This window comes from Gekko japonicus, unplaced genomic scaffold (genome assembly GCF_001447785.1).
Source record: "Gekko japonicus isolate JY-2015 unplaced genomic scaffold, Gekko_japonicus_V1.1 scaffold1180, whole genome shotgun sequence".
Classification (NCBI taxonomy): domain Eukaryota; kingdom Metazoa; phylum Chordata; class Lepidosauria; order Squamata; family Gekkonidae; genus Gekko; species Gekko japonicus.
The window spans coordinates 329,991-349,222 of NW_015162515.1; the positions used below are offsets into that span (position 1 = coordinate 329,991).

Below are 19,232 nucleotides of genomic sequence, written 5' to 3' on the forward strand. Positions count from 1 at the left end.
TCTGAGAAAACCACAGCCAAAGTTAGGATTCTGTTCTACTCAATGATCTATCAAAACCCAGTCTCAAAGTCATAAGCCGGATCCCATTATTTATATGGATTTTTATTCATATTTTTTCCTGCATGGCCTCCTTGTATCACGTCTGAATTTACTGTCTGAGCTACTGTCTGTGTCTGTTTCAGCGGTGAAATGCGATGCGGTACCTCAGCCTGAAAGTGGGTTTGTGAACTGTTCCCACACTGACCCAGAACTGGTCTTCAACTCAACCTGTCAGTTCGGTTGTGAGGAGGGCTACATCTTGACGGGATCGTCCCAAATCCAGTGTTCCTCACAGGGACTCTGGTCGGCACCAGTTCCTCATTGTGAAGGTAAGAGTTCAGTCTTCCATGGAAAAGTTTAATAATGTTCTAAAAAGCAATAGCTAGAGCCCAGATTCCTATTCCACATGTTTATGTACTGAAACTTAACCTCAAAGTCATAAGTTTGATCCCAGTTATTAAATGAATTTTATCCCTCCACCTGCATGGCCTCCTTGTATCACATCTGAATTTACCATCTGAGCTACTGTCTGTGTCTGTTTCAGCGGTGAAATGCGATGCGGTACCTCAGCCTGAAAGTGGGTTTGTGAACTGTTCCCACACTGACACAGAATTGGTCTTCAACTCAACCTGTCAGTTCGGTTGTGAGGAGGGCTACACCTTGACAGGATCGTCCCAAATCCAGTGTTCCTCACAGGGTCTCTGGTCGGCACCAGTTCCTTATTGTGAAGGTAAGAGTTCAGCCTTCCATGGAAAGGTTTGATAACATTCTGAAAGCAATGGCTAGAACCAGGATTCCTATTCCACATGTTTATATACTGAAACCAATATTCCCTCTAAGTTGTGGAGTCTTGTGAGCAAAAATTCTACTTTGTGAGCTACTGGCATCAAAGTTGTGAGCAAGCGATTTGGCTACTGCATAAATTAGGTTACTCTGGAGCCACCCTTCCTGAGCTAAGACAAAAATGTGTGAGCCAGAGGCTAAAAAACTGTGAGCTAGCTCACACTCAGCATAGAGGGAACACTGAATGCTGCTGGAGGAGGAGGAGGAGATTGGATTTATACCCTGCCCTTCACTTGGAGTCTCAGAGCGGCTTACAAACTCCTTTCCCTTCCCCTCCCCACCCCAAAACACACCCTGTGAGGTAGGTGGAGCTGAGAGAGCTTTTTCGAGAACTGTCCTTGAGAGAGAAGCTCTGACAGATCTATGGCTTGCCCAAGGTCATCCAGCAGGTGCGAGTGGAGGAGTGGGGAATCAAACCCGGTTCTCCCAGATTAGAGTCCGCACAGTCCCAAATCCAGTGTTCCTCACAGGGACTCTGGTCGGCACCAGTTCCTCATTGTGAAGGTAAGAGTTCAGCCTACTGTGGAAGTGTATGAGAACATTCTGAGGGGGGGGGAAATCTGCAGCTATTCCATGCCATTATATTCCACTAAGAATCCCTAAGCCCTACCTACGCAGTCCTTGAGCCATGTAGGCAGAACTTTTGACTGGGAATAAAAGCAGAACCTCGCTGGTTCTCCTCACTTCTCAGGTCCATGTGTCTACCTGCTGTCTGGGCACAGAGACGGTACCAGTGCTCTCCGAAGCAGAGTTACATGCTGGTATTTTTTATCTTTTGTGTGTATCTTAAGCTCTGGTTTTAACTTGTTTTAATGATGCATTTGTGTGTTGGTTTTAATGGCTTTTAAGATGAAAATCTAATTTGTACCTTTTAATTTGTTAGCCACCCTGGTGGCCCTATGAAGGCCAAAAGGTGGGGCAAAATCATTATATTGATGATGATGATGATGATGATAGGTGGGATATAAATTGAAAGTAATACATAAATAAATAAATATAAATACTTGGAGGACCATGTGACAGGGCTCTGCTCATATCTCTAATGAAAGAAATCTCGAAGATGAATTCAATCAGTAAAAAAGTATAACTAAAACCATTTCCCCGTGTGTGAAAATGGGGCGCTGGGGCCTCTGTGAGGAGTCTGTGGCACTCAGAGCTGAAGAGCGGCTTTTATCCTGATCGTATTTAAGTCCACTCTTCCCGAGGGTTGACAGCCTCCGGAGGGGGTCTGGAGATCTATGGCCGAATCTGCATTTTTCTTTCCCACAGGTGTCCCAGCCTTCTGACTCCATCTTCAAAAATTTGGTTTCATTTTCACACCTCAACAGTGCTAGCATACTTTTGCACATCCACATATGTTTATCACCTTCTCGTGGCGGCTCCACTGTCATTGCACTTCCCCATGGCGGCTCCACTGTCATTGCGCCTCCCCACTGCTTTAAAAGAATCTTCTCCAAACAACGTTCAAACAAGCATAGAGAAAGACGGCGTCACAGAAGCATGAAACTGATTTAAAAATTCAAATGCAGATTTGACCTATGTCAGGGATGCTCTAGGCTGGTCCTGCATTGGGCAGGAGGTTGGACTAGATGACCTGTATGGCCCCTTCCAACTCTGTGATTCTATGATTCTGTGATCTCCCACGATTACCACTGCTCTCCAGACAATAGAGGCCAGTTCCTCTTGAGAAAATGGCTGCTTTGGAGGATGAAGTCTATGGCATTGTGCCCCAGTGAGCTCATTTTCCTCCTCAATCCCTGTCCTCCCCAGGCTCTAACCCTAACCAAAATCTCCAGGAATTTTCCAACCCAGAGTTGGCAACCCATATGCAATTAATATGCAAATTAATGGCTAGCATTAACCTAATAATCTCTTTTCTGCAAAAGCTGTGCTGTTTTGACCTCTAAAATGCACGTTCTAGAATGAAACCTTTTGCATTGCCCACTATCCACTGTGTTAATTGCCTGTCTGCCTTTCCCCCCTCCCCCATTTCAGTTGCCAAGTGCAAAAGACCGACAGCTCCGGAGAAGGGCTTCTTGAATTGTTCACACCCAGATTTTGCCTACAGAACACTTTGCGAGGTCAGCTGTATGGATGGGTGGGTCTTGCACGGCTTCTCCACACTCCAGTGTCTCGCTTCAGGAAACTGGACAGCAGAGCTTCCCACATGTGAAGGTATTTGCCCATCTCATTAGTATCCTTGCCTTGGGTGCACCTCATTAGCATCCTAATGAGGCCACTGGGCTTTATTGAGAAGCAGCAAGGGACAAGAAGGAAAGAGCAACCATTCTGAATCCGACCACTGGTCCATCTAGCCCAGTATCCCGTCTCCTGTAATGGCCAGTTGGATGCCACAGGGAATTAGCCGGCAAACAACAGCCCTCCCCTAGTGGTTGCTTCCTAGCCTCTGGCAATGGCAATCAGAGGTATTCTGCCTCTGAGCCTGGAAGTCCCATTCAGCTACCATGGTTAATAGCCAGCATTTACAGTGTTCCCTCTAAGCTGAGTTAGTGTGAGGTAGCTCACAGTTCTTTAGCCTCTGGCTCAAACATTTTTGTCTTAGCTCAGGAAGGATAGCTCTGGAGCAAACTAGTATATGCCATAGCCAAATCACTCACTCACAACTTTAATGCCAATAGCTCACAAAGTAGAATTTTTGCTCACAAGACTCCACAACTTAGAGCATTGGCCAGCAATAGACTTATCTTCCACAAATCTGTCTAACTATTGAACAAGGCAGTGATTTCCCCACCCCACCATAATTGAGGACCTCCTCCAGTGCCATTTCTTTTTAACTGATTGGCCAGGGAAATGAACAAATCGCAAATGAGAGGTCGTTAGTATCCCATCTACAGGAGGACGATAAGTCTTCCAAGCAAAGTACAGCTATTCTGTTGATTGGGTTTGTTTATTTATTAAAACATTTGCGTCCCGCCTTTCTCCATGGCTTGAGGCAGCTTACAAGACGTAATTTAAAAGATCAAACAACCCCCCCAATTATGGAAGCCGAGGAAGAGACTAAGAACCTGATAATAGAACATCACGTCTTATTCGTCTTGACATCTTCATAATCATAGGAAATAAACACAGAGTATGGCCTTCCAGTTACAAAAATGGATGCAATGGAAGCAGAAGTTATTTTAAAAAATGCTTTCCTACTAACTTCACGCAAATTCTTCCTTCCAGAGCCAGTTTGGTGTAGTGGTTAAGTGTGCGGACTCTAATCTGGGAGAGCCGGGTTTGATTCCCCACTCCTCCTCCACTTGCACCTGCTGATGTTACCTTGGGTCAGTCACAAGCTCTGGCACAGCTGTCCTTGAAAAAGAGCAGTTTGTGTCAGAGTTCTCTCAGCCCCACCCACGTCACAGGGTGTCTGTTGTGGGGAGGGGAAGGGAAAGGAGATTGTAAGCCACTCTGAGACTCCAAGTGAAGGGCGGGGTATAAATCCAATCTCTTCTTCTTCTTCTTCCTTAGCTTCTCAGTCGGATGTCGCAAGTTATATAAGCACTGTAACAGCAGCTACTGGAGCCTCCATCTTGTCAGTAGTATCGCTTCTTGTCTGGCTCTTGAAGCGCATTCGAAGAAAAGGTGAGCAATCTCCCCCCAACTCTTGAAATCAGGTAGAACAGGCCAGAAATAGTCCTTGAGGTTCTACACGTTCCTCAGTTCAATGCATGCTGTTGACATCCACACTGGCCACTTCACTGCATGGCACCAGGGCTTAGATTTCAAAAAAGCGATTGACTCACACAGTGTTCCCTCTAAGCTGAGTTAGTGTGAGCTAGCTCACAGTTTTTTAGCCTCCGCCTCACACATTTTTGTCTTAGCTCAGGGAGGAGGGCTCCAGAGCAAACTAATTTATGCAGTAGCCAAATTGCCCGCTCACAACTTTAATGCCGGTAGCTCACAAAGTAGAATTTTTGCACACAGGACTCCACAGCTCAGAGGGAGCATTTCACAGCTGTATGGAAAAGGCTGGTGTGAATTCAACAATAAAGTAACTTAGATTCAGAACTGAAACTACTATGACCTTAAGAAGGTGGTGAAAATCTTTACAGAGCAGATGGGGCATTTTTTTTTAAACAAGAAAGAATGGTAGTATTCCTCTCTACCCCTATGGAGCTACCATATTGCTGTTAAGAACATAAGACAATCCTTGCTGGATCAGACGAACAGTCCATCTAATCCCGTATTCTGCCTCCCTCAGTGGCCGGTCACATGCCCTAAAAGCATAAAGGCCAAAGTGTGGCACATTGTCCCTCCCCCCAGCAAACTGGTAATCAGAAGTACACTGCCTCTGAGCATGGAAGTGTCATTTAGAGGTCGTGGCTGATAGCCATAGATGGGCCCATTTGTCTCATCCTGGTCTAAAGCCACCCTAAACTGTTGGCCGTCAGTACATCCTGTTGCAGTGAGTTCCAGTAGTTAACTGTCCGTGGTGGTATTTATCACTGGAAGAGTAACAACAAATGTATAGAAGTCATGTAGGTTCCATGATTAATGGCGAAGAAAACATTCTGTAAATGAAGTTACATCCTAGCCTATGCAGGTCCCCTTGGATTCCAAGGAGATCACTCCCAGGCAAATGTGCATAGAACTGTAGCCTTAAATACCCAAATGCTAATGTCTCTCCTTTTCTTTTGCAGCAAAGAAATTTATTCCAGCCAGGTATGTTGTGTTTGAAAACCCTTATTGGAAATTTTCACTTTTGGCAAACAACATGGCCCTGGAGAATGTTGTCTTACCAACATTTTGTTACTTCTGTGTTTTACAGTAGTTACCAGAGCCTTGCTTCAGAAGGCACTTTCCAGATTTCTGCTCACCTGATCTAACTCCTATGAAAAAGGTAAGATATGGGGGAGACAGTTGAATATTCGCTAGGAGTGGAGATGGAAGAAGGGGCAGATTGGGAAGAGTCCGTGGGGTTTATGAAGGATCTTGAGTGGCAAGACTGGAAAAAGCATCTACTTAAGTCCCTGGTGAAGCTACTGCCAGTAGAAATAGTATTTGGCTATACTGACCAGCTGTGTGCAGGAAGTTCAGGAACAAACATGGCTGAAAATGGCAACTGAACACCCCCCCCCCCAGCTATTGTAGAATCCTTCCTTCCTTCCTTTCTTTATTTCTCTCTCTTTTTCCTTTTCATTCTCTGTTTTTTTTTCTTTTCCTTGTAGTTTTCTGGAAAACCATTAGGTTTGGTGTAGTTTGGTGTAGTGGTTAGGAGCGTGGACTCTAATCTGGGAGAACCAGGCTCGATTCCCCAGTCCTCCACATGCAGCTGCTGGTGTGACCCTGAGTCGGTCACAGTTCTCTTGGAGCTGTTCTCACCTCACAGGGTGTCTGTTGTGGGAGGGAAAGGGAAAGGAGATTGTAAGCCACTCTCAGACTCCTTCAGGTAGTGAAGGGCGGGGTATAAATCCAATCTCCTCCTCCTCCTTGCAGATGACAAGTATCAGAATTCATCTGTATAGGATATTTCCATGAACGACTCATGGAAAAGATAGACCTGGGGGTTGTGGACATGCCATAGTACAAATTTCCATCTGTGTGAAGGTCAAAGTATAATGCAGATAATAAATTATGGTCTGGCAAGAAGTGTTTGGAATAAGGTACTGTAAAAGCTGCTTCCTGAATGTCCCACATTTAAATTACAAATCTTGTTCTTTCTGTAGAATTTGAAGTTGTCCTCATTAATGCCTGGTGTGCTGGAGAAAAGAGAATGAACTGCAAGCAAAAGTCACTTGTGGTAATCAACAATGATGGACTTTACCTTTAGTAAATGAAGACGTGAGTCTCTTCATCGGTGCCCGGCAGCCTTCTTGGTGCAAGGCTTCTCCGCCCGAAGCATGCTGCCTCCAGAATAATCACCAGAGGAGGATCGAAGCAAAGGAGAAGGTACTTCGGCAAGCTGAGAATAATATTCCTGCTCCATCACAGCAGGGTCTTTACAGACAAGTGTCAATTGCAGAAGAGCATGGAATAGATAGCTTGCAAGATATTTATTGAATGAAGCGTTGGTCACAAGCCCAGCAGGAAATTACCAGTTGCTATGTGCCAATCAAGGCTCATTCTTTGGAGAGAAGGTGGTTTATTTCAGTCCACAATGGTAGTTTTTGAAATTCAGATTTTGTGCCCTAAAGCACTAATATTGCCCCCCCCCAATACTTTCATGTAATAGCTCTGCTCCTCCCTGATGTGGAAAGCACAGCTGTTAAATACTTTGGTGCAATCTTCTAGGTACTCCAGTTCCCTTCTCTATAGCAGTGAATGTAATTTTAGGATGGAAACATTGTTCCAGATGCTTTCATTTGAACTTTTAAAATATTTCCCCTCAAAATGGAATGTATACAAAATCTCATTTCAGTTTTAATAATAATGTTGTCGTTTACTCTGTCGTTACCTCTGTATTTTAGCACAACACTATCCGATACCACCACAGTTAAGTGCATCCCTGTTTGCAGGATGTTCCTTGAAGCAATTCAGGACTTTAGAAATACTTCATCCCTATGGGATTTAAAACTAGACAATTTTATTTATTTATTTAGAATTTTTCTCTCAGTGCAATTTTGTCTTCTCCAAAAATTGGGAAAATGAATTAAAAAATGCAAAAAAATATGTAGGTAGAATCCAGCCTTTGTATTTACAATGCTTCTGAATAAAGTGATGGTTGGTGTATTGGTTAGCAATGAATGAATAAATCTGACTGCTGGAATAGTCAGATAATTAAAATTAGTCCTACCTGGTACACATTTAGACATCTGGGGTACTTATTCAGAAGCATGTGAACAGGCGACTTCCTGTAGCCTAGTTTGAGTTAGTTGCTTATCAGCTGTAATCCTAAACAAGCTTCCCCTGAAATAAGTTTCTTTGATGTCAGTTGAATCTGTTTCTAGACAAGCATGGCTAGGACAGGTGTACTTAACCTCCAACCGTGCAGCCTTATGCAGAGTTACTGAAACCACTGATGCCAATGGTCTTAGACTAGGAGTCTACTGGGAACTTCTTCCACTCAGATCTAAGCACAGTATGGGGAGGGAGAGAAAAGTTCAGCTGAACCAGTAAACTTTACTTCCAAGAGGGTGTCATGAACCACCCCCCTACCACTAGCAGCTCCGGATTTTCTTATACTTAAAAAGCACACTAGCGGCCCCAAGGATGGATCCAGTATTATGAAAGTTTCATTTAATTATGTAATGTGACTGTGTTTGGAGTATGGTATATATTTAATTTATTTAAAATTATAAACTGTTGCCAGTGTGAGAGGTATTGTGTGAGAGGTATTAAACTGTGCACTGATTGTTAATAAAAATAATTAAAGTTCACCTTGGAACGCTTGTGTTGTTAAGTCTAAATTGTCCTCCTTGTGGGCACACAGGCTGGGGTGGAAATTTAGGCTGTCTGGCTTGTATTCTTGTCCGGCTCATCAGCCAAGAGGGCATGGTTCACAAGCAGTGTTCCCCTGTGCAAGTTCCTTTGATATGAGCGGGATTCACAAAAAGGCTGTTGGCAAAGAAAGTGGCTTTGACTTCTGAACAGCGAGAGCAAATAGCAGCCAGCAGGTGGCACTGCTTGCACGGGGCTCCCTCATGATCCCTTGCGAATGATGGAGGCTCGTTTTGAACGCCTTTCAAAGAACTGATACTCAGCTGAGCACCCCGAATTCTGAGAGAAGAGCAATGGAGATGCCCTTATCAGGTGATCAAGACAAAAAGAAGCCCTCTTCCCAACTTACAGGGAACACGCAGGCAGTCCATGGATCCTTCAGGGTTCTTTGTACGTGGGGTTGCCTGCCTGCCTCAGCCTCGCGATTCCCGGATTTTGAGGGGGTGTGTGCCTGTGGAGGTGGGGACTTGGGGAGGGATTTCACCTACAATCTATGGTATACCATAGAGTCCGCCCCCTGGAGCGGCTGTTTCTCCTGCAGTCTGGAAATCAGCTGTCAATCAGGGAGAACTCCACCCCCCCCCCAGGCCTCTTGTATGTGTGTTGAGTAATTCTCATGTTAGGGTCCCCTGGACACATGGAGCTGCCTTGTCCTGGATCAGACCCTCATTCCATCAAGACCTGCCTTGTCTACTTAGACGGGCAGCGGCTCTGCAGGGTTCCTCAGCTGGAGGTCTTTCACATCACAGTAACACACGTACAGCTGAATGTACCGCCCCCTGGAGCGGCTGTTTCTCCTGCAGTCTGGAAATCAGCTGTCAATCAGGGAGAACTCCACCTCCCCCCAGGCCTCTTGTATGTGTGTTGAGTAATTCTCATGTTAGGGTCCCCTGGACACATGGAGCTGCCTTGTCCTGGATCAGACCCTCATTCCATCAAGACCTGCCTTGTCTACTTAGACGGGCAGCGGCTCTGCAGGGTTCCTCAGCTGGAGGTCTTTCACATCACAGTAACACACGTACAGCTGAATGTACAATGCAAATCCCATATTTACCCATAGAAGCAGGATGTGTGTGCGTTTGCTGTAACGTGAACAGGGCTACAGGGAAGCAGATTATTTGCTAGGTGCTGAAAACTAAAAAAAAGAAAGAGAGACACAATTAGGTCTCCCGTACATGCAAAGCTCGGCATCCATTGAGTGGGTTCTGAAGCCCCTTGGAAACCACTGTGGCTTTTTGTTTTCAGTCTTATTCAAATAGCATGCAGGATGTCAACATGGGTGGGAAGTAACGCATTCTGCACAAGATCTTCTCCTAGAGTTGCCAGGTCCCCCCCAGGCCACCAGGGTTGCCAGATCCAGGTTGGGAAACTCCTGGAGATTTGGGGGTGGAGCCTGGGGAGGACAGGGGGACCTCAGTGGGGTACAAACAATGCCATAGAGAGCCCCCCCTCCACAGCATTCATTCTCTCCAGTCACCCTCCACAGCATCCATTCTCTCCAGGGGAACTGACCTCTGTGGTCTGGAGATGAGTGTAATTCCGGGGGAGCCCCCCAGGCCCCACCTGCAGGCTGGCATCTCTGTCTTCTCCCTCCAGTCCTTCAATTCACCTTTCCAGCCGCATATTCATTTCCCTTCTTCTATACTCTGTAAACATTAGAGCAACCCAGGCTATGCTAGGAAAAAGTCATCCCTGATTGTGGAAAGCAATGGTGGAGTTTTATTTCTTTACATTGGGGGGCAGTAGTAGAAGAAGAAGAGATTGAATTTATATCCTGCCCTTCACTACCCTGTTAAGTCGCTCGCTTAACAAAGCAGTCAGAGAGTGATTCAGCAAGAACACAACTTTATTCTTCAACTCGAACACAACTCCAACACGGATCAACATCTGATAGCCAGAACAGCCTTTATGTTAAGTCTGGTGCTTAACAAATAGTCAGAGAGTGATTTCAGCAAAAACTCAGGTTTATTCAGCTCGATGATCACTTCTCCAACACGGTACAACATTCGATAGCCCGAACAGCTATTCCATTGCAGCTGCTCGGTATTTAAACATTCCGGGCTAATGTAGCCACACCTCCTATACAGATATCAACCTATCAGGTTGAGCGCATATAGTCCAATCACAAGTGTTCCCGCTTCCCGTCTGTTTGAATGTGATTGGTCGCATTAGTCTTGGCGCGAATCCCTGGCCAAGACGAAGCTTAACATAGCTTCCCTATGAGATGATTCACGTTCATCTTAATGCATTCAGGGCAGCTTCTGAATACATTACACTTTACATTGCAGCTGTCCTGCTTTTAAACATTCCCGGCTAATGTAGCCACACCCACTGTACAAATATCAACCTATGAGGTTGCCGAGATAAGGTCCAATCACATTAGTTCCCACTCAGGGAGCTTGCTTGAAGTGATTGGCTCGTTACTTCCTGGGCTAGCAATACTATTGGATGGGTTTGGATCCTAGCCCAGGATGAAGCTTAACATTACAGTTCAGTTAGATGTTTCACCACATGTCATACATTCAAGGCAGCTTTGAATACACTACATACCCAAAGGAGTCTCAGAGTGCCTTACAAACTCCTATCCCTTCCCCTCCCCACAACAGACAACCTGGGAGGTGAGTGGGGCTGAGAGAGCTCTTTCGAGGACTGCCCTTGAGAGAACAACTCTGAGAGAACTTGTGACTGACCCAAGGTTACACCAGCAGCTGCATGTGGAGGAGGAGTGGGGAATCAAACCCGGTCCTCCCAGATTAGAGTCTGCGCTCCTAACCACTACTGCCACAGCTGAAGTGCAGAATAAACGCTGCGCTTTGGAAAGTCCTAGGGCAAATTGCTTATTGCAAAGTGATTATCAACCAAAGAGTTTCCAGCGATGCGTTGCCCCCTCCCCTCCAGCAGGACGGACCCTGCATAGGGCAAGCAGATGTAGTGGCTTGATCCCACCGGCTCCCTGAGGCGCTGCCTAGATTAGCCCCAGGTGCCCTGGGCAGAACCCTAACCAAAGCTGTGCTCAGGACTCAAGCCCCTCATGAGCTTAACGGGCTACCTCATTTTTGGACTGGGAGGGGAGATTGTTCTTATTTCCAAAGCTCTGCTTATCATACGTAGAAAATTAGATTGTGTGGAGGAACTGGCCCAACTCTTTTTGTGAGAAAGCCGAGCTGTATTTCCAATCCAACTGTAACAAGTCCTGTACATAGATCCAGCCGTCAGCCGTCTTGGTCTGAAGCAGCGGAACAAATTTGGAGTCCAGTGGGGCACTTTTAAGAACGATTGCTTTACAACTGTTGGCCCTATAAACCTTAACTTCTTATCTAGTGGCACTTTGCATATCTTGATCATCATCATGTTGCATGTTAATTTGCTGTTCGTTCTCTGGCTATAAGTTTGAACCTTGCCTGCCATTCTAATGTACTTGATAAAGTGTGCGTGCCCACGAAAGCTCATACCTTGAATAAACCTTTGTTGGTCTTAAAGGTGCACCCACCCATTTCCAAGCAAAACAGAACTAAGACTAGTATCTTGTTTCATAGACACATAGTGCAAAGAGTTATGTACTTTGCCATACACTCATCTGAACAGGGGAAATTGCTGTTCTGGAACAAACAACGGGGGCTGTAATGATAGCAGAGGCAGGAGGCTGCTTGCTAACTGTGTGTGTTCCTATTGAAATAACTAGAACAATGGGCTAGACCCCCCAAGATCTTCCTGCAGTCTCCATAATCCATTGAAGTGACAGCTGGATGGACTGCCCATGGGCAGCTAGATTAAGAGATGGCAACGGCACAGGATTTCTGTTCCCATGCCCTGCTTTTTACATCCCTGCTGCTTTCGGAGAGGAGGAAAGGAACGACCGTCTGGAGTGACCCTGCACTTCGGAGACAGGCGAGCTTGCCCACCCCTCCCCCATTTCTAGGACTGGATGTGTAATTTGGGTGGCATCTTGCTTCCACAGCATGGCGCACGCCTGCAGGGCTGGTTCCAGGGTTTAAAAAAATTATTATTTAGTCTGTTTATTATTATTTTATTACATTTGTATCCCGCCCGCCCTGCATAGCAGGCTCACGGCGGGTTCCATCAGACATAATATACAAACAATTACAAACAATTACAAACAATTAAAATACGTCAATTAAAATACAATTAAAAAATCCGTATATTACTCCTCAAAGCCTCAACAGATGAGGTCCATTCCATATGTTGCAAAGATCTACTGAAGGGGAGAACCGATAGAGGGAGGACGCCCACTACTTCAACTAAAAGCCTGGCGGAAGAGCTCCGTCTTGCAGGCCCTGCGGAACTGTAAAAGGTCCCACAGGGCCCTGATCTCATATGGGAGCTCATTCCACCAGGTAGGGGCCAGGGCGGAAAAAGTCGAGGCAAGATGGACATCCCTGGGGCTGGGGACCACCAGGAGATGCTGATTAGCAGATCGTAAAGCTCTTCAGGGCTCATAAGGTGAGAGGCGGTCTCAGGGGGGGGGGGAGTGCCCAGGTTTCCCTCTATGCCTACTACCAGGCTCCTTGGCTTGCCCACACACTGCCCACTTGCAAGCTCTCTCACTGCCCACAGTCACAGCTGCCCACACTGGAGTGGCAGTAGACTTATCTTTTACGTTGCCTTGGTTCAGACATCCTGTCAGGGCTGAACCTGAAGTAGTGCAGCTGAAGGAATTTACATATTCTTCCCTTCCACTATAGAGAGCCAGTCTGGTGTAGTGGTTAAGAACATGGACTCTAATCTGGGAGAACCGGGCTTGATTCCCCACTCCTCCACATGCAGCTGCTGGTGTGACCTTGGGTCAGTCACAAGTTCTCTCAGAGCTGTTCTCTCAAGGGCAGTTCTCGAGAGAGCTCTCTGGGCTGGGGGGATGGGAAGGGAAAGGAGATTGTAAGCCTCTCTGAGACTCCTTTGGGTAGTGAAGGGTAGGATATAAATCCAATCTACCCCTCCTCCTCCCTCTTCTTCTATATACAGCTTCCACTGTGAACCAGACCCTCCTCTGAAGCACCCTATTATATGGAGGTCTGATTGGTGTCAAACTTGCCCTGATGGAAAGATAGAAGAAGAAGAGATTGGATTTATACCCCGCCCTTCACTTGGAGTCTCAGAGCGGTTTACAGACTCCTTTCCCTTCCCCTCCCCACAACAGACACCCTGTGAGGTGGGTGGGGCTGAGAGAGCTCTTGACAGACACTGCTCTTTTTCAAGGACAGTTGTGCCAGAGCTTGTGACTGACCCAAGGTCATCCAGCCAGGTGCAAGTGGAGAAGTGGGGAATCAAACCCGGTTCTCCCAGATTAGAGTCTGCACACTTAACCACTACACCAAACTGGCTCTCCAGTGGACGAAGAACCAGAGCTTGGCACCTTTGTGTCAAGGGTCTTATGCATACTTGGAAACTAGTTGTGCAGTAGAGTGGAAGGGCTCCTCCACCACACGAATGGGGTGTCTGTGGCCCAGTGGTAGAACATCTGCTTTGCCTGCAGAGAGTCACCAGTTCAGTCCCTGGCACCTCCAGTTAAAAGGATATCAGGTAGTAGGTGAAGTGAAAGACCTCTGCTTGAGTCCTTAGTCAGAGAAGACCATACTGATGTTGGTGGACCAGTGGTCTGATTTGAGATAAGGCAGCTTAACTGTCAGGTAGCTCTGTGCCAGGCTCCCACGGCATCAAAGAAGTACACTCTTGTAAAAAGGTTTTACTTTATTTGAAGCTATAGATGCATGTACTGGATCACTGTTAGGAATGTGGGGAAAGCCACGAGCATGAAAGGTTATAGTACATTCAAACAGCTGAGACCCAATTGCGGGAGTTCCCGCGCGCGCCATCGGGCCTGGGAGCAAACGCTTCTAGGCGGCATAACGTATCTCCCTTCCCACGGCCCTCCGTGAGATCACCAAAGCAACTATCCAGCAGCAACCACCTGTGGCCTTGAGAGATATACACGTTCCAGCAGCTAAGCAATTAAGCGCATCAACAGGTCTACATATGAAAGCGAAAGCACTCAAGCGCAAACATGGGATAACCAAAAGAAAAGAAATTTGGCAGCTTGCTGACACTCTGGCATGCTCTTGGAATGTGTGGAGGGGGAAACCACCTTACTCTGCCTGCCTCTGAGTTCCACTGTCTGCATATTATCTTTTCCTTGACCTTGGGATGCTCCAGCTGCTCTCAGCTTCTGCTGTGAACCAACGGCTCTTACTTTTGCCCACTTTCTTTCCCCGCGCGTGTGAACTTTGCTTCTTGGCTTTGCTTGCAGGGTGTGTGTGTTTGATTCGAGTATAACTCAGGGTGCCTTACTGCTCCCGTGCATTCCTGACACAAACAGTACATGTGTCATAGTCCTGGTGTACCAATAAACAGAATTCTTCTGATGAAGCGCTGTGTTGTGTGACCTGACTATCGAACCCTGACATTAACTAAGGGGTCGTGGCTCACTGGTAGAGCTGTGCAGGAACCAACATCTCTGCTTAAAAAATTCAGGTAGAATGATGAGATCTGAAAGACTTCCACCCGTGACCCTGGAGATCTGCTGCCAGTCAGGGAGGACAATAGGGTTGCTGTGTCCCACCTGGCCACCAGTGAGGGATGGGGGTGGAGGAATGTCAGATCCAGGTTGGGAAACTCTTGGAGATTTGAGGGTGGAGCCTGGGGAGGAGAGGGACCTCAGTGGGGTACTGTTAGCTAGCTGCCATGTTTTATTTGCTTCCTCCTGTGACCCTGGCACTATGGTGCATGCTTCCTAGCTTGCTCGCTGCTCTGCCCGCTTGCCGTAAACAGCGATAGGGAGACTGTGCGAACCAGTGCTGCCAGACTTGAGATGAAGGAAGGGCTTGTGTTCTACCACTGATGTGAATATTTCGGCTCTCACGGGGCACTGAGACTCTTCCGCTTATTATGTAACCTCCTGCCGGGAGAATTCCCACGCGCGCGCTTGGATTTCATTTGCTTAGCCATTTGCCTCATCCTTATATGTAGGGATGCTTCTGCTCCATTGTCATTCCTAACAATAAACCTGTGGACCTGGTAACAGACCTGTAGTCTAATAAAGCATAACGCTTCCCTAGAAACGTGTGTGGAGATTTACTTGCTGTTGAACCTGACAGAATTGTTAGGAATCCCTTTTCTTCCATCGGGCCGATTCTCTCCTGAGCGAGATGAGTGGTCCCGGTGGAGCGGGGGTGCCTACCCCCACAACCACGTTGGTGCCTACCCCGACTACCACGATGGTGCCAGTGACGGCCCCAACCACGACAGCAGCAGCGGCTCCCACTCCGACGACTTTGGGAATGGGGGCGGCAGTGATGACGGCGCGCCCAGGAGGGCCGGTATCCATGGATGGAGGGGCCACCCCTAGAACGGCGGTTTCGTTCATCCCGGTGCATTTGGGAAAGGGAGTAACCTACCGCCGCAAAGATAGCGACTGGGGCCGGCATTTGGGAGACTCCACACAAACTACCTGGTTGATGCCAGGGAGTAGGAGTCGGGACAGTATTTTTGACCCTCGGTCCAGCTCAGGGAGCTTTGGAATGACCCCGGGTAGACCTATCCCATTCCCACCGAGATCGTCGGTCAGTCCAGGATGGGATGTGGATGGGAGACTAGATGTCTTGGAACTGGACTGTCGCACTATAATGCGGGACATGGGACAATTGCTCCACAACCTTCCGGGGATAGTGGCCCGGGCAGTACAGACCCAACTGGCCGTCCCACAAGTTCCGCCAATAATCCCCCCCAGCACTGGGCCTGGGACCTGGTCAGCTGGTCCCACAGCTGGCTCCACTGCTGCCTCCCCCCCTCCACCTCCTCCACCGCCACCACCGCCGGGGCCGCCGCAGCTCCCAGCACAACCAGTGGGTCCCGTGCCACCGCCGGCCATGCCACGGCCCAAGGACTTACTTGACGTTACTTTTGATGGCGACCCAGAGAACCTCTCCTTCTTATCGTATGGGTGATTAAGTTTGTCAAGCACTGGGCTCATCTGTTCCCCGATGAGGAGCAACAAGTGGATTTCATTGCTTCTCGCCTGCAGGGTGCAGTGACTAGCTGGTATGTGGGGCTCCACAACCTGGAGGCAGTGGAGTTGGGGAGCATTGATGCCTTCATGTGGACGCTACGAGCCTGGTTCGAAGACCGCACGGTGGGCAAAAAGATGGAGGCATTCCTCCGCACTTTCAAACAAGGCAAGTTGTCTGTTCGGGAATATTCAATCGAGTTTCACCGGCAAGTGGCCAAAATCCAGGACTGGACTGACCCAGTGTTTGTGCAGCAGTACTGGCTGGGCCTGAATGTGGACATTTGAAACTCAAGAACCTTGATCCCAAGAACCTTGGTGGCATGGATGCAGGAGGTGGAGAGCTCCAAGAGCCGCTTGCGCACTATGCAGCTGGATAATGCAGTAGCGGCTGGGAGAGTCACGGCACCACCCCACCCCAAGGTGAAGGCCACCCCTGTCAGCTAGCTGCCATGTTTTGCTTGCTCCCTTCTCTGACCCTGGCGCTACAGTGCATACCCCATAGCTTGCTTGCTGCTCTGCCCACTTGCCGTAAACAGTGATAGGGAGACCGTGAGAACCAGTGCTGCCAGACTGAGTTATCTGTCTGACCTTGTGACGGGGGTAGGGCTTGCGTTCCACCGTTGGTGTGAATATTTTGGCTCTCATGGGGCACTGAGACTCTCCCGCTTATTACGTAACCTGCCGCCGGGAGAATTCCCGTGCACACGCTCGGATTTCATTTGCTTAGCCATTTGCCTCATCCTGCTATATGTAGGGATGGTTCTGCCCTATTGTCATTCCTAATATTAATCCTGTGGACATGGTAGTTGCCATCGGTCAGAGAGCAATGGATGAAACAGGGGCTTTGCCTACGATGTGGGGAGCAAGGCCATTTCGCAGCTAACTGTCCCTCGGGAGAGGGCAGAGGATCGATGGGGAAAGAAGGTGACAAGGGCCAGAGTGACTTGCTTCCCAGAAAAGGAATGGCAAAAGCCAGAAGCCCCCATGCCCTGCAAGCCGAGGTGGCTGTGTTGGAAAATGAGTCGAGTGGGGTGGAGGAGACGGAACCGGCGGGAAAAAGCCAGGTCCTGCTGTAAGTGGTGCTGAGCAGCAGGACCCAGCGATGGAGGCGCCTAAAGTGGTGAGCAGCTACCCACCCCTCTTTTTCATGACTGTGACTATTGTGAACCCCGCTATGGGTACGCATATTAGGGTCCGGGGCCTCATTGATTTGGGGTGTGGGCAAGATTTAATCAATCCCTCCTTGGTCTCAGGACTGGACGCGGACGTGGTCCACTTAGCCGAGCCTTTAGTCTTCACCCAAATGGATGGGTCCCCGATGAAAGAGCCCTGTAAATATGAGACTGTATCATTACGCATGGGGGCAGGGGATCATTGGGAGCAACAGACTTTTATTGTGTCCCTGGGGGCCAGATTCCCCCTGGTACTGGGAAACCCATGGCTCCACGGGCATGATCCATATATTTTGTGGGGTGACAGGATTATTAAGTTCATCTCCCTCAAATGCCAAGGCCATCTATGGAACCCGAAGTGGGGTGTGGCTCCTGGCAATGACCAAGTTCGAGCATGTTTAGCTACTGAAGAACTTGCCAAAATCCCTCGGGAGTATAGAGACCTAGCTCGAGTATTTGGCGAAGAAGAAGCTGATAAGCTTCCCTCCCACCGCAACTCTGACTATGCAATCGAGCTACATCCGATCGGGGCATAAAATGCCCAAGGGAAAGCTCTATGCCATGAGCCCCTGGGAGAAGGTGGAGTTACGGAAGTTTATTGATAAAAACCTAGCCAGAGGTTTCATCTGGCCAGCTTCTTCCCCGTATGCGGCCCCCGTTCTCTTCCGGAAAAAGAAGGATGGGGCTTTGCGGCTTTGCATCGACTACCGGGGGTTGAATGCTGTATCCTCTACAAATGCTTACCCTATGCCGTTAATCAAAGATCTCTTAGCTGAAGTGGCTAAGGGAAAGATCTTTTCCAAGCTTGATTTGCGGGACGCTTATTTTCGTGTGCGCATAAGGCAAGGGGATGAATTCAAGACCGCTTTCAATACCCCTTTGGGCCAGTTCGAATACCTGGTGATGCCATTTGCTCTCCAGGGGGCTCTGGGAGTCTTCATAAATTTAATAAATGAGGTGTTGCATAAGCACCTGTTTAAGGGGGTGCTGGTCTACTTGGATGACATTTTATTGTACTCTCCTGACAAGTCCTCTCATGTGCAGTTGGTGAGAGAGGTGCTCAAACAGTTGCACAAGCACAAACTGTTTGCCAAACTGTCAAAATGCGAGTTCCATAAAACTGAAATTGACTTTCTGGGTTATCACATCTCACCCCGTGGCATAGAAATGGACCGGGAAAAAGTAAAGGACGTTTTGGAGTGGACGGCTCCCAGAACTCGCCGGCAACTTCAAAGCTTCTTAGGGTTTGCAAATTTCCATAGAAATTTTCTGCCGAACTTTGCTCAGGTGAGCTTGCCCCTTACTGACTTACTGAAAACAAAGGGGAAGGGACCAGAGGCTGCTAAGCCGGGGGCTAAGCTGCTGTGGACCTCTGAATGCCAAGAGGCGTTCGATAAACTGAAAGCCCTTTTTACCACTGAACCCATTCTGGCGCACCCAGACAAAACTAAAAAGTTTGTGGTGCAAACTGACGTCTCGGATGTAGCTATGGGCGGTGTGATCTTGCAAGAGGGAGCTGATGGCAAACTCCATCCTCTAGCCTACGTGTCCCGCAAATTCACCGACACCAAATGCAATTGGTCGGTCTGGGACAAGGAGGCAGGGGCCATCTGGCTCGCCCTCTCCACGTGGAGACATTGGTTGGAAGGAGCGAGGGTGCCATTTGAAGTGTGGACAGATCACAAAAATCTCAAACTGCTTCGCATCCCCCGGAACCTAAACGCCAAACAGCTCCGGTGGACTGATTTTTTCTCTAAGTTTCAATTCACCCTACA

The 19,232-nt window shown here is 48.0% G+C and overlaps 1 protein-coding gene across 1 annotated transcript in view; it reads left to right on the plus strand.

Moving 5' to 3' along the window:
- Positions 1–801, plus strand: part of LOC107106113 (E-selectin-like) — an 8,092-nt gene extending 7,291 nt beyond the window's left edge. The window contains exons 6-7 of the mRNA XM_015406204.1: positions 183–368; positions 584–801. Coding sequence (XP_015261690.1) covers positions 183–368; positions 584–801 — 404 coding nt within the window. The remainder of the gene's footprint in view (positions 1–182; positions 369–583) is intronic.
- The last annotated feature ends 18,431 nt before the right edge of the window (positions 802–19,232 follow it).